This window comes from Sminthopsis crassicaudata, chromosome 1 (genome assembly GCF_048593235.1).
Source record: "Sminthopsis crassicaudata isolate SCR6 chromosome 1, ASM4859323v1, whole genome shotgun sequence".
NCBI lineage: Eukaryota > Metazoa > Chordata > Mammalia > Dasyuromorphia > Dasyuridae > Sminthopsis > Sminthopsis crassicaudata.
Window position 1 is genome coordinate 434868663 of NC_133617.1, and position 16048 is coordinate 434884710.

General features: G+C 35.8%; 1 protein-coding gene across 1 annotated transcript in view; it reads right to left on the minus strand.

Annotated features, from left to right (window-relative positions):
- SHISA9 (shisa family member 9) overlaps positions 1-16048 on the minus strand; it is a 450272-nt gene that overhangs the window by 38857 nt on the left and 395367 nt on the right. The window contains 1 exon segment of the mRNA XM_074280583.1: positions 12736-12788. Coding sequence (XP_074136684.1) covers positions 12736-12788 — 53 coding nt within the window.

The following is a 16048-nucleotide window of genomic DNA, read 5'->3' on the forward strand; positions in this document are numbered from 1 at the left end:
AGGAACTAAGGCAAAAAGGATGAAGTGATTTATCCAGGGTCACATAGCTGGTAAATATCTGAGACAGAATTGGAAATCAGGAAGATGAGTCTTCCTCATTCCAAGACCAATGCTCTTTGCCACCTTGCTGCCTCGGCACTATATATGTATCTTTCCTAACACGTGGCACTTAGAACTAAGCACATGTAATCTAGATAGATTTGAACTAAGATAGAGTATGTTTTATCTTGGTTCTGATATATGTTTTTCTGGATGTTATGTTATTTTAGAAAATGTACATAATCATTTTTATTGTTGTTTAGTCATTTCAGCCATTTCAGACTTTGTGATATTATTTCAGATTTTCTTGGCAAAGATAGAGTGCTTTGCTATTTCCTTCTCCAGCTCATTTGACAAATGAGGAAACTGAGACAAAATGGGTTAAGTGACTTGACCAGGAGCATACAACTAAAAAGTGTCTGAAACTAGATTTGTCTACCAGATTCCAGGCCCAGTGCTCTGTCTGTACCACCTAGCTGCCCTAAACATAATCATAATAACTAGTATTAATATAGCACTTTCAGTTTTTGAATTGAGGATACAAATGTCACATTGTAATAGGCATTATTATTATGTTCACTTAAAACATGAAGAAACCAAAGAAGATAGTTAAGTGACAAACCCAGGATCACATTGTTTAATGGATTAGAGGCTGAATTTTAATTTAATTCTTCCTGACTTCGGTTCTAATGCTTTATTTACTGCCAAAGAGCTGGCTAACTAACAGGGCCTCATATTACATTAACATTTTTGACTATTATATCATATTACATATTAATAGTACACTTTTAATCCATTAAATTCTTCAGGTTTTCTTTTTTAAAACTTTTATCTAGCAATTAGGAAATTTAGTTTTTGAAATTAAGTATTATGAAGACTAGCCAATGAGCCAAGGTTTTATGAGTGTGTGCAATGGATTCTGCTCATGCCTTCTTGTGGAATTGAGCATGCATATAAGTATTATTTCTGGTCTAATTGAGTAAAGAAGAGAGCTTTTTTAAAGTGGCTGCTTAGTTAGGACTGGGAAGGCATTCAAAAGTTACTCAATAGCCAAAATATGATGCCTTTCCTCTCCTTCCTGCTTGCCTTTGAGTAAGGAAGAAGATAATGCTATAAAACCTCTAATTGAAGAGGAAACCTTAGACATTTTTCTCCCAACCAAACTACCACCATACATTCCATAAGTCTAGACCCAATTCTTGTTTCTGCTGCTATTGGATCTACTCCTTCCTGCCACGATGGACTATTAGAAATAACTACCATAGTGGGATCTTCAACAGGTTAGGAGAGCAAGACACCAGAGGTCTGGGTTTTGCAGCCAGATAGCAAGGAATAAAGTCTCAAGAGACATCTTTGACCCAGCAAAGATTGACATTTGCCAAAAGGGTGCTATAGCCATTCATCTTGTTGACTGTGGCAAATTTAGAAGTAAACTTGGCAGAGGGTCTTGGGGGAGTGTGAAAATAATATATATAAACTGCTATAAATTTAAGCCTATTCTCCTGAGGACTTAGATATTGGGGAAAGTGTTGTGTCCTGCTTTATACAGCCCCCAAGGTGGGGTGACAAAACTTACTGTGCTTTCTAGAGTCCCCATGCCAGAGTAATTAAAACATACTGTCTTAGTGGAGGAGTAATCAAAACAACACTGGGCATGCACTAAGTATATACTATGCAAGTGGGACCACATAAACAACTTACATAGTTTGCCACCTGTTATCACTCTTCCATTGGGTATCCCTCTGCTTCAACCTCAACACAGATTGTCACCGCCCCTGACTTCTCAGGAAAGCCTGGAACCCTTAGGAGAGATGGGGAACTGGACCAGACATTGTTAGCAAGTTCCCACTGGACTATAGGACAGCATGTTCCCAAGATTTTGAGGAGGAATCAGTGAGGAGCAATAAATGCTTTGTAACTTCTGTTCTTACTGCATCTTCACAGAAAAATATCTCTTTGTAAGATCTACTGGATATTAATTCATTATGTAAAAGTAGGGCACTAATCACTAATGGTTGACATTGGGAAAAACAAATCAGAATGGGGATTTGAGCTGATAGTATTAAAGAATCCACTATGCTAGGGGTGCAGTGGATAGAGCACCAGCCTTGAATTCAGGAGGACCTGAGTTTAAATCTGGTCTCAGACACTTAACACTTCCTAGTTATGTGACCCTGGGCAAGTCACTTAACCCTAATTGCCTCAGCAAAAAATAAAAATAAAAATAAATTAAAAAAAAAAAAAAGAATGATGTCTTACTGTCTTTAGGGAATAGATACCTCTAGAGTCCCAAGATGGGGAGAGGTAGCCTTGTTCAGGAAGAGTAGAAGTTGGGCTGAGGATATATAGATTTTATAACTATAGAACTTTGTGTACTAGGTATAAATCTAGTCAGCCCCTTTTTCTCTTTAGAATGAAAAGGAAGTCCAAAAGCATATTTGAAATGGAAGGACAGAGTTTCTGAGTTTATAGCCATGTTGGATAAAATGAGCTTTAGTATGGCCAGCAAGAGAGATGTACCAGATGTAGAACAGACAGTTCTCTCAGTAGAAAGAATATAGAGGTTAGGAATAGATATAAACCAAAGAGATACTGTGGATTTATCAGATGATGAGGAGAAACACTATGTAGAAAGTTGTTACATCTTTGGGATCTGCAAATACAATTCACTGAGGATTAATCTGAATTTTCTTTTCCTTTTTTTTTTTTTTCTTTTTTCCTTTTTTTTGCTGAGGCAATTGGGGTTAAGTGACTTGCCCAGGATCATATAACTAGGAAGTGTTAAGTGTCTGAGGTGATATTTGAACTCATGTCTTCCTGACTTCAGGGCTGGTGTTCTATTTACTACACCACCTAGCTTCCCCCCAATCTGAATTTTCACTGCAGAGAAAAAATAAAATCACTGTGATAAACTCTCAATGGTTTTGCAAAAGGCTCATATGAGTCTTTCTGAGTTCTTTACTCTCTAAGATATGAGTTTATGTTTATTACCTTTGTAAACTTAAGTGCTTCCAGAGAAGCCAAGGATTATTTGAAAGATATGAGTCAAATTCTTTTGTTCTTGGTGGAGTCCTATATGGATGTATGAGCTATTGAGATTATTATTAAAGCCACCCCCAAGATTGAACCTTCTTTATTAATGTCATTTGTCACAATTTAATTATATTTAGATTTAATCTTATTAATTTACATATTTGGTGTAAATTTAATTTTGGATCCCAATTTTGTCATCTAGTATATTAAAAAAAATACCTCTCAGTTCTGTGTCATTTCTAAGTTTAACAAGCATACTTTTTACATTTTCATTCAGAACAATTATGAAAATCTTCAACAGAACAAAGCCAAGGGCATTTCACTGGAGTGTTTCATTAAAGACTTCCTTCTTCCTTCCCACCTCCCAAACTCCACCCAAAAGAAACTATTGAAGAAGGCCTATTAATAACTGTTCTTTGAGCCTGTCAGTCAGCCAGCTAATTGTACTATAATCTCACACATATATCTGTACTTTAGCTGTAAGGATAACATGAAACATTACATAAAATACTTTTCTAGGTAAAATACATATCCAGCATTCCTTTAAGCATACCTGTCTAGTTAACCTGTCAAGAAATAAAGTGAAGTTGGTCTGGCATGACCTATTCTTGATGAAGCCATGCTGGCTTTTAGTGATAACCACATTTCTTTCTAAATGCCCACAAGCCATTTTTTAATAATGTATTCAGAAATTTTGCTAGGAATATAAATTGAGCTTAGTGGTCCATAATTTTCAGATTCCACCTTCTTCCCTACTTTGAAAAATCAGGACAGCACCTCATTTTCTTCAATCTTAGAGCATTTTTTCCTATTCTTCATTTTCTTTCAAAAGTTGCCAATAGAGGCTCAATGATCACAGATGCCTGTTTTATAATTGTCCTAGGATATGGTTTGTTCTGGCCTAGAGTCTTGAATTCATCTAGGGCAACTAGGCATTCTCTCATCCTTTCCTCACTTAAATCCAGTTTCAACTTACACTTATCTATTTTTGTTCTTCCCCCCTAGAGCAAAGATCATTTTCCTGGAGGGAAAGGCAAAAAGCAAAACAAAACTAAAACTAAAACAAACCCTCCCACTGAGCTAGATAGTTCAGTCATCTCATCAATATCTATTGTCACCATTCCATCTATCTTAATCCAAGCAGCAGTATTTACCTCACATGATATATCTCCAGCCTTTAACATAGATAACAAACAATCCATTTTTTGACCTAAGCAGTCATCATCTGCTCACTCTGGATTTAAGCACTTGTAATCCATTTTTTTTTTTTTTTAAACAGGACTGTGCTAATCTTTTATAACCATGATGAGTTACTTATCTTGGCTTCTATTTTCTATAAATCTAAAACTGGGCAATGAGTTCCTTAAATAGTTCTATTTGTCTCTTTAGGAAGCTCCTATACCTCCTGCCAGTAGGAATCATTTTCTTTCTGTCTTCAGAATTTCATTCCTGAGAGCTTCCTATCCATCCTTTATAGAATTCTACAGAATTTTGTTTTTATTTTTTCATGATGTTTAAAATAAAATTTTATTTCTTTTCAACTAACAAATATTTATGTTCTCCTTTGCTTTCCAGCTTACTGATATGAGTTCACAGATACATAGCATTTTAAGGTTTACAAGATTTTCAGACTTTATATGCATTATGCTTAGCAGATCATTTGGCAGCTAGGTGCTAGGTGAATACACTACCAGGCCTGGAGACATTTACTAGCTGTGTGAAGCTGGACATTTAATTTAACCCTGTTTGCCACAATTCCTCATCTGTAATATGAGCTGAAGAAGAAAATGGTGAAACATTCCAGTATGTCTGCCAGGAAAATCCCAAATGGAATCATAAAAAGTTAGACATACAATTGAACAACATCAGATCATCACAAAAACCCTGTGATCCAGGGACCATGAGAATAATAATTCCCATTTTACAGGTAAAGAAACTGAAGCTTAGTGAGCCTATTTTCAACACAGCTAGTCAGTTTCAAAGGTGGGCTTCAAACCCATTGATCAATTCTTGATTCTAGGCTCAGCATTCTTTTCACTATACCATGCTGCCTCTCCTAAAAATTCCCTCATTGTTCTTCATATCATTTTACTTAGCTCTTCCTTAAAATGTTTTTTTCTTCAAACTATAAAGATACATTCTGCCAGACCTTTCATTTTCTTTTTTAGGATGAATATCAGTTTTCATTTTGTACATACATAAAAATTACTTGGTATTGGAAGAACAACAAATACATTCTTAAGGTCATTACAGAAGTCATCTTGTCCTCCATACTTTGGCTGGAAGTCAAAATCTTGGTCTTTTGTATTATTTTTGGCAACAATCTTGACTAATCCTTCTGGCTAAGGACATGCACCCTCCTGGAGGTTCTGTTGCTGGGGGCTCCAAAGACAGGCTTGATTTTTTTTTAGTAGATTCTTCTTCTTCCACATAGAGAATAATGGTTTCTGCTTGACTTCTTTTATCTGGCAACAACCACATTTTTGCCAGGTTGGATGTAATGGCCTTGCTCTTGACCTCCAGGTATGTTGCTGTAATTCCCTAGCTGAGCAGTTTTTCTTCAGAGAACTTTTTTCTTTCCCCATGCCTCAACTCATACAAAGCCCTTTTTCCTTTATAATGGCAGATATGCACTGATGTGCAAGTGGTCTTTTTTCTAGTCTTTACACCTTCTATTTACTATGTATATATCTTATACATACACAGTTTCTTACTGTTCTCTCCTCGATTTGACTGTGAGCTCTGTGAGGGGAGACAATATGTTTTCACCCACTATCTCAACACTTAGCACCGTATCTGCCACAAAATTATTGTTCAACCTTCATTCTCAAAGAGGACAACCAGAAGGTGATGTCTTGACTAGTAAGTAATCTGGATGTGAGTGAGGAAGAGCTATGCAGAGTCATCAGCTTTCCTCCAGAATCACTGGAGGTCAATAGCAAGAGATAAGTCAGAATGACTGATGAAGGACCTGGATACAGTGGGGAACCTTGACCTTTTTAATCTAAGGTATTTTCCAGAACTTAGTTTGTCTGAAGCAAAGCCCATACACATACACATACACATATATATATATATATATATATATATATATATATATATATATATATATATATATATATATATATATATATATACACACACACACACACACACACATACATATATACACATATACATATATATATATACACATATACATATATGTATGTATGTGTAAGTGTGTGTGTATATACATACATATATATATATACACGAATTGAAGCAAAAGATGGCCTAGCCCTCATAAAAAAATGAATCTGGAAGGGGAAGACTCTCAGAATTTCTGGCTAGAACAGAAACAACTGCTATTTATACTCTCTCAAACATCAAACCCAAATGATAAGCAAGGAAGATGTAAGCTGGGACTTATTGTTGGCCAAGCAGTCGATTTTAATAATCAAATAGCTCCATTTAAATCACAATAGGCTTGAACAAAATTTGTTTTTTCATAGCTATATTTCAAGAAATCATAAGTGAAAAAAACTACATGAAATAAGAGAATTAATAGTCAAATGACACAAAGCAAGAGCTTAGTAATTGCTTGTTATTGCTTGCCTGTCTGCTTAACAGCTGCCTCCTTATTTGGGATCACTGTAGATAAATAAATATCTTCATCAAATTCCATCTATGTTATGCCAAAAGAAAAAAGATAAATAAAGTAAAATCAAATAGTTTATTCATCTTACTTAGACACCATACTTAAGCTCAGGTCATTTTTGTCTGATTTAAACATTTGAGTGTTACACAGACATAGACTCAGAAATCATATGGTTGCCTTTTCTCCAGACTCTGCTATCTTTAGAGTCAAGGGTAAAAACAATAGGCAGATGGAGACTATAGAGACTAGGTCTATGTAGACCTAGACCCTATTTAATTCACCCTCATTCAACCCCTAATTTTCATTTTTTTATTACAACTTTTTATTTTCAAAACATATGTATAGGTAGTTTTCAACACTCATCCCTGCAAAACCTTGTATTCCAAAATTGTTTTCTCCCTCCCTTGCTCCTCATCCCATTCCCTAGATGGCAAGTAATTCAATACATGTTAAACAAGTGCAATTCCTTTATACATATTTCCACAATTATCATGGTGTATAAGAAAAATCAGATCAAAAAGGGGAAAAAAAAGGAGAAAGAAAAGAAAATGCAAGCAAATAAAAACAAAAAGTGAAAATGCTATGTTGTAATCCAGACTCAGCCCCCACAGTTCTCTTTCTGGGTGCAGATGGCTCTCTTCATCACAAGATCATTAGAAATGCATGAATCACCTCATTGTTGATAAAAGCCATGTTCATCAGAATTGATCATTGCATTATCTTGTATACAATGATCTCCTGTAATCACTTCACTTAGCATCAGTTCAGGTAAGTCTCAGCATCATTCCATGTAAGTCCAGGCCTCTCTGAAATCATCCTGCAGATCATTTCTAGTAGAACAATAATATTCCAAAATATTCATATACCATAACTTATTTAACTACTCTTCAACTGATGGGCATTTATTTACTCTAAGTTTCTAGTTCGTTGACACTACAAAAAGGGCTACTACAAACACTTCTGTATATGTGGGTCCTTTTCCCTTTTTTATGATGTCTTTGGCACACAGGCCCAGTAGATACAAGGGGATGCACAGTTTGATAGACCTTTGGGTAGAGTTCCACATCAGAATGGTTGGATCAGTTCACAACTCCACCAACAATGCATTAATGTCCCAATTTTCCAACAGCCCCTCAAACATTCAACATTATATTTTCCTGTCACCTTAGTCAATCTGAGAGGTGTGTAGTTATCCCCTAATTTTTAAATCCTCAATCTCAGTCCCAGTTTCTCACTCCTTTCCCATTTCTGTCCAGCCTGAGAAAAAGTAGAGAAAGACCAAGTATGGTGAATAGAGTATAGGACTTAGAATCAAGAGGAGAGAAATTCAAATCTGGTCTCAGTCAGTGGCTACCCATATAAGACTAGGTAATTCACTTAGGTACTCTGTGTCTCAATTTCCTTGTTTTCCCATAAAATTAGGGTATTGTACTCAATGAGTTCTGAACTCCATTCCAGTTCTAAATATATGATGCCCGATCCTATGAAGTGCTTTTGGGATCTGAGTCTTTTCATGTAGATTCTCTGGGAAAGTTAATACTTAAGTGTACAATTCTCAGCATGTATATAAATTAGGAATTCTAGCACCTGGAGCAAATTCAGTTGATTAAAGATCTAACATATCAACAGTCTTTTGCATAATGGAGATTGACTAAAGAGAGAGAGGTCATGGGAGGTAAAGAGACTGAGAAACTCAGATTGTAGCACGCAGGACTGAGAGGAAGAGTTGACACACATCTTACTCTATCTTCTGTCATTTTCAGACCTTTTTGCCACTTTTATTTTAAAAAATCACCTCTTCTCTTCTAAAGTTCTCAAATTTTTGCTACTGCCACTCAGAATATTTCCTCACTCCCACAATAGATTCAATATTTGGCTCTTCTGGAATATCCCAGTCCCTTGCTAAGTTCAGTGCCAAGAGATTTGTCTTCAAGAGAATTGCAGGTTTCATCAAGTATCAGGAGATGGAAGAAACACTAAAGGAGGATTTCTACAGTTACCATGGAAAAGGAGAATAAAAGATGATACAGACTATGGGAAGCATAAATATATTTATAATGATAGAAAGTGGCAGATAACTTTATGCTCATTTTGCACTGGCCCAAGTACTGATACAAGCCTACAGATCAACTGATGCATTAGAGACAGTCTATATTCACAAAAACATCAAACCAGAAGAAGACTACTGCTTTCATAAGAATCTGGGATGGGGTAGAAGCCAGAATATCTAGCAGGGCCATAGATAAGTCACTACGCAGGCGGCATGTTTCTGCCTATATCAACACTTGGGGCAAAGCTCCAGTTGACCCATACTATTTCCATCTCTGCTTCCTCATCTTAAAGACTTTCAGTCTTGCTGATGAGTCTGAAGTACAAGTATCTTTAAAACTTAAAATAATGCAATAGGAAACATGGCAAGTCATAGGGAGTGGGTCTCCTTGAACAATGTACCATTTGCATCAGATATTTCTCTTTTCCAATCTCAAAAAACATTTTGAAAAGGAATTTTAGGGTTCATATATGTTCTCTGTTGTGTATATACAACCCAGGGTTGGAATAAAGAAACAAGGAAAGCAAAGGTAACAGATCTTAGAAATGCCACTTTAAGTATCAACAGTGAGAATAGAATTTCTTCTCTTCATCTGATCCCAAGACAATTTAATGGAGCTAAACTGGGTCTTCAAATGCTTGGAGTGAGTATAGAAAAGTCAGGACCAAGGAATGGCCACCAAAGGGTCAAAAGAAGTATAGTCAGACCTCATCCAAGCTATCCATTTCTGCTCCATTTCTTCATTTCTCATTGTAGAATTCTACTTTTAGGAAGACAATAATATATTATTATGATAGAGCACTATTGTATTGTAGGAAATGATTCATTAATTTTAGGAAAACATGGATAAATGTGCATGAAATAATGTACAGTGAAAGGAGTGTAATCAAGAGAATACTGTATACAGTAATATTAATATTGTTTTAAGAATAACTTTGAAAGACTAAATCATTTTGACTATTATAATTAATTACAAAGGACCTTTGAAGAAGAGGCTATCAGTATTTAGAGAATGAAGTGATAAATTGAAGTACAGAATGATTTTGTGCGTGTGTGTGTGTGTGTGTGTGTGTGTGTGTGTGTGTGTGTGTATGTGAGCATAATGGTAGCCATCTCTTGGGGGGGGAGAAAAAAGTAAATAAAAAGAAAGTTACATGATAATTTTATTTTATATTTAAATGAATAGCATATTATACATAACATAGTTTCATGTAAAATCACCCTTTTATTATAGTATGTTATAAAATTGTTTTATTTCATCAAATAAAAAGAAAGAAATATTAAAAAAAGAAAGACAGTGGTTAGGCAAAGAAAATGAAAAAAAATAGTTTGGTTGAAAGGGAAAGGATTATAGAGTTTAGGGCAAGAAGGAAAATTAAAGGTCAACTAGTCATAGAGATTAAACATTTAGCCTAAGGGCCCACAGGTGGAATACTTCTGAATGTGATCTAAATCATATTAAATCCCTATCTGATTTTAATGTGTTGATGTATTAATATATATGTATAATATATATATTAATATATATATATATATAACCATGTGTAATTTTCTAAAGGCAACATGCACTCTATAAAGATCTTCACTACTGTTTAGTGGACCTTTATGCTCTTTAAATTTGATACTACTTACTAATCTACTCCAACTCATTTATTTTTAGTTTTTAGCCTACACAAATAATTTCACTGGACAGCAAGGAGACAATGTGGATAAAGTACCAGGCTTCAGAAAGACCTGAAGTCAAATCTGGCCTCAGGCACTTATTAGCTGTGTGACTTTGGACAAATCAAATAATCCTGTTAGCCTTGGTTTCCTCATCTATAAAATGAGCTGGAGAAGGAAATGGCAAAGTACTCCAGTATCTCTGCCAAGAAAATTCCAAATGGGGTCATGAAGAATAGGACACAATTGAAATAGTTGAACAACAGTTTCATCAGTATAGGGAACTCTCAATGTGATAACTTCCTCTACTGATGAGCAATGGTTTTGCAAATTTATAGGCTTAAAGAGTTGTTTAGGGTAATAATAATAATAATAATAATAATGATAATTATTATCATCATCATCATCACTATAACTAGGGCAGACACTGTGCTTTGCAAATATTATGTAATTTGAATTTCACAACAGCTTTGATAAGTACAGTAGATGAAAAAACTGAGGCAACAGAGATTGTCTTGTCAAGGAAGCACACAGCTAATAAATATCTGAGGCAGTTGTGAATTCAATGTGAGATCAATTGGCTTGTGTTCCTATGGGCATTAAGGATCTGAGGGAGGATTCAAACCTGAATCATTATGACACTAAGGCTTATCTTTGCTAGCTACATCCCTTCATGGTACAAATAATAATAAAAAAACAAATAAATAAATAAATAATTAAAAAAGGTCAAGAGTGGGAATATAATGACCAAGGTCACCGAGAAAGCAAGTATGACTTGTACCCTGGTTTTCTATCTCTAAATCTACTTCCCTCTTTGCTCTGCCATCTCTTGTCTTTTATACCAACATTCCCACTATATCTTCAAGGGCTTCCTAAACTCTTCTAGAGAACAGCAGGCTATAACAAAGGAGATAATTGACTGCATCAAAATACTGTCACAACTATCATATTGGCATTGTTTTCCACACACAAAAAAAGCCTCAAATTAGTAGGTCTGTCATGTTCCAAATTGTTTTCATTTCTAAAAATGTACTTTGACATGTGGGCAGCTTTTATCTAACTCACGACCAAAAAAAAAAAAAAAAAATGTGTTTTACTCAAAACAACAACAATAATAATAATAGATTACATTTGTACAGTGCTTTAAAGTTGATAAGGTGTTTTGCAAAGATAATTTCATTTATTTTCACAGAACTCCTATGAGATAAATGCTATTATTTATTATTCCCATTTTACAGATGAAGACATGAAAGGTCTGGGGAATTCAGTGGCTTATCCACAATTGTCTGAGATAGCATTTCAACTCAGCTCTTGATTCCAAATCAAAAACTCTTACCTTCAATTCAATTCAATAAACATTTGTTAAGTGTCTACTATGGCTAGGCATTGTGATTTCCTCAGGTTTCTTCAAGATTCTACTCCAATGTCAACCCTCCCGGGGATTTAGGAATAATCATTCATGGGACCCAGGTTCAATATGAGACTCTCAGAAACCTCCATCAACATTTTATAACACTGATCCCCATTCACTCAGCTGCACTTCAGCCACCCCAGTTTGAGGAAAGTTGGGGGGAAATAAGTTTCTGTTATTTTTTTTCTTCATGAAGATTTCCAGGGTATGCTAATAATGCACAGTAGAATTTTTACCCTTAGTCATCTAAAACCTTTCAGGCTTGGCAAAAACTCACAAGTTAGTTACCTTTAAGGTTTATAATGCTTCAACAGGAAGTGTGTCAAGTCATTAGTACTTAGTTCCAGAGGCTGAGTGTGGCAGATCCCAGAAAAAGTCTTACACAAGCAGAAAACTTCACATACCATGATGGGATTAATATTTCCAATGGTTCACTCTTTCTAAGAAAAAAAATAATACCTAGATCTTGAATGAATACTATATATCACATACAGGGATCTTTCCTCCCATTTCCCTAATTGGTCTTTATTATGTTTGTATAGATATGTCAGAAAAACAATTTTTTCTTGGATTTCTTACCTGTTCTCCTTTTTTGTAGTCTATATGTGCTCTCCTTAAATATGAGCCTTGGGAAGTTACCGGGACAGAGGAATCATCAGACATTATAGCATATCACTGATGCTCAGTGAGGCTGGACAGAATACATTTGCCAGCTGATAAGTATATACACAGATGTACAATTCCACATGTACACACGTGCACTTGGACATACACACGTGTTACTACACTGTACACATGCGTGCAGTTGGACGGGTACAAACACTAGGACTTTTCTGTACTTTTCAAAAAAAAAAAAAAAATTTCTGAGACATCCAAACAAAGGATGAAGAAAATCCATACAGTACCTTTGGGTGACTTAAGTGTTGCTACTGCCCAGTCACCATCACAACCTCCTAAAAAAATAATAATCAAAAGATTCTCAACTATTGGTTGTATATCCCCTTCCCACCCAGTGCTCACCAGGTCTTTAAATTCAAGTGCCTCTAAATGCATCCCAAATCCCCGAGTGGAGACACAATCTTTCAGGACACCTTAGCTGAGTGTCCCAGGGTTAGATTCCTGAAGATCAGAATTAGGACTGTGAATTTGGATCCAAAACCAATAATCGATATGTGTGAATGTTTGATATATTATTAATGTCTTAGGATCTACATCCTATTTACTTCTCAAAAGAATTGAACAGTGAAATATATCCAGAACAAGATGAAACATTTAAGGTTAAAACAGGAAAAAAAATAATCTGAATGAAACAGAAGAAATAAATGCTTTTGAGCACTTTACTTTGCAGACTATAGTACTTGGGCATCACATTGGTTTCAGTTTTCTGACAGCTAAAGCAAAAAGGTAACATTCTAAATCAATAGTTTTCATATTCTAAAATATGAAATCTGGGTGGGTACTGATCAATTTTCTTGGATGAGGTTGATGACTAAAGGGTAAAAGCTGGCAACTTTTCACAAGGGAGATACCAAGTTGCTGAGTTATGTTATGCCTTCAAGAAGGGGAGGGAGAGGAAATAACCTATAATAGGCTTGAAGAAGGAGGCTCCCAATTTCTCCCCCACATTTCCTTCCTATTATAAATTCATTACAAGTTCCTCTTTTAAAGTGTAATTGTTCCTGGGAGGTATCAATCATTCACATTGTATAGAGAATTTAAATTAGATCATCAGACAACACATATTTCAGATTGACACTGAAGAAATAGTAATTTTAATTGTAGAAGGCAAGAGGTATAATTTTGGAGAATGAAGAATTTCTTAAAAGAGCTATTCCAATTAAAAGGTCTCTAGACATCATAAGGACAAGGGATCAAGAAATGGGAGAAGGCTAGAAAAAGGAAGTGGGAGAGTATCATAGGCAAATACTGATCTACTTTGCTCCTCTATTTAAGGACTTCCTTCATCTAAATCATTTGGGTTTTACCTTTGGTTGCTAGGACTGGAATAATTAAAGGAAATCAGGTATGGGCATGACAACAATACCAAGACCTCATCCCCAGGCTCTAGGTATCTTTTCTCAAAAAGACAAGATAAGTTTCCCATGATTCCAAGCTATTGGAATAGGTAGAGTGTCTACATGTAGAGAACTTCTTATATATCTATTTACCATCCCCCAAGGTGAGTTTCTCTCTAGGTTTTCAAGAGTATCTATGTTGGCTTTCTGCAGGACAGATGCTCTGAATATATCCCTGAGGTTACCACATTCCCAGAGAAAGCACCCTCCAAAGTACTTTGTTAGTGCTCTCCCCTCTGAAATCACATCATATTTATTCTGCATCTGTATGTTCTTATCTTTATCTATATCTATATGTTGTTAAGTACTTTACTAAATGCTTGTTGAATTGAATTAAGCAAACCCTGTCCCCCAGAGAGCAATCTGGCAGGGGTCAAGGATCTCTGAGCCCCTGAATCAAGCATGAGGTAAAACAGCTTGCTAAAACATCCTGGATGGTCCAGGAAGATCTAGAAATCTGGAAGAGAAAAGATTTTCATGCCTTTTAATGAGAAGCCCAGGTCCTCAGATGAACTTATGAAGCTGCCTGGATTTGGTATCCTAAGAGTCTTCAATTCAGGGCCAGTCTAAGTGAAGTGATTAACCAAGTCAAGGTCCAGGGGATGAGGAGCATATTGGTCTGCTTGCTGACTGCTGACCCTGTGGCATTCATCCTGAAGCAAGGATGGTTTTTTAATTTGTTACATGGTGCTCTCTTATGGAAGTAACAACTTTGATTGCCATTCAGTCAGTCCTGGAAATAACAGAACATACTCTTACAGAAAATATCGAATGAAATGAGCTCTCTGCTACTTTATCCATGGTTTAAAATGGACAGTACTGCAGAGATTTCAGGGGAATGCAATTATGTAAGGAGTGGTGACTTGCTAACACCTTATTAATGTAGAGTAAAATAAAACCAGCAAAAGGTACTCTAAGGGACTTTTCATCATCTTAGTCAGAGTCAAGGACTAAAGAAAAAGAAGGCTACATGCATCCTTAATAGAGGTGAGGGGACTAAATTTGCAGAATAAGACATATTTTTGGACAAAGCCATGTGGTGATTTATTTTCTCTGAGTATACATATGTGTTTCATTTTGTTTTCTGGGGTTGGAGGGAAAGGGAGGTGATTTTTTTTTAAGCAAAATAATTTATAGAAAAAAAATTTAAATTACGTAGACATTATAGACCTCTCAAAAAAGATTTTGATAAGTAATGTGCTTCCTACTAAAACACATTCCTTAGAAAGTAAGAATGGGCTCATTATCCATTTATAACTTAAAACCAATAGGAATAAGGTGATGAGACTAGAATCTTTTCCACCTTGAGTTGGTAGTGGGGGTGGGGAGGGGAAACATCAAATCAGGTGCAGAATTTGATTGTTTACAGAGAGAATCTTGCCTTGCAAGTATTTTCCTTTCCTAGTTTTGAGGCAGTTCCTAGGTGTCTCATCTGAATACTCAGTTCTGAGCAGGGGCCAGTTTTCTGTCCAAAAAGCTCACAAAAAATCTGGCTTCTATAACAAATAGCAATGGCAGACAGGCTTAGGAGAGAACATGGCCATTCGAGTAAGGGGAAAAAAGCAAGTATGGTGAATTGAGAAGATCTGGGCAGATATCAAAACCAAAACAAAATAATTGCATAGTATGCTTTGGTGCTCAGATAATAACTTGTTGAGAAGGACTCAGTATCATGGGATTGAGACCTTGAGAGAATCAGAAAACTTGGGTAGAGAAAGATAAAATGTTTTATACACTTTTGAAATGAGTGGGCAGCAGGAAGCCAGAAGAAGTTAATGGAGTTAGCATGCATGTGATTCTCAAGGGGTGCTTTTCTCATAGAAAAACATCCCCTTTGGGAAAATTGTTCAGATCAGACTGTGAGGGCTTCTGTTAATATTATTGATGCTCTACTGCAGACTGATTGCAGCAAGAAGAGGAGGAAAAAATGGAGACTTAATATGAATAAGATAAAATGTGTTGACTTTCCTAGTTAGTTACTAGAATTCCATGATAAAACAGATGTTATTATATGATATTAGATGAAGTATGAGTTAAATAATCATAGGTTCATAGATATAGTGCTGGAAAGGACCTCAGAGGCCATCTAGTGCACCCCCTCCCTTTATAGAGGAGGAAACTGAGATCCAGTAAACTTA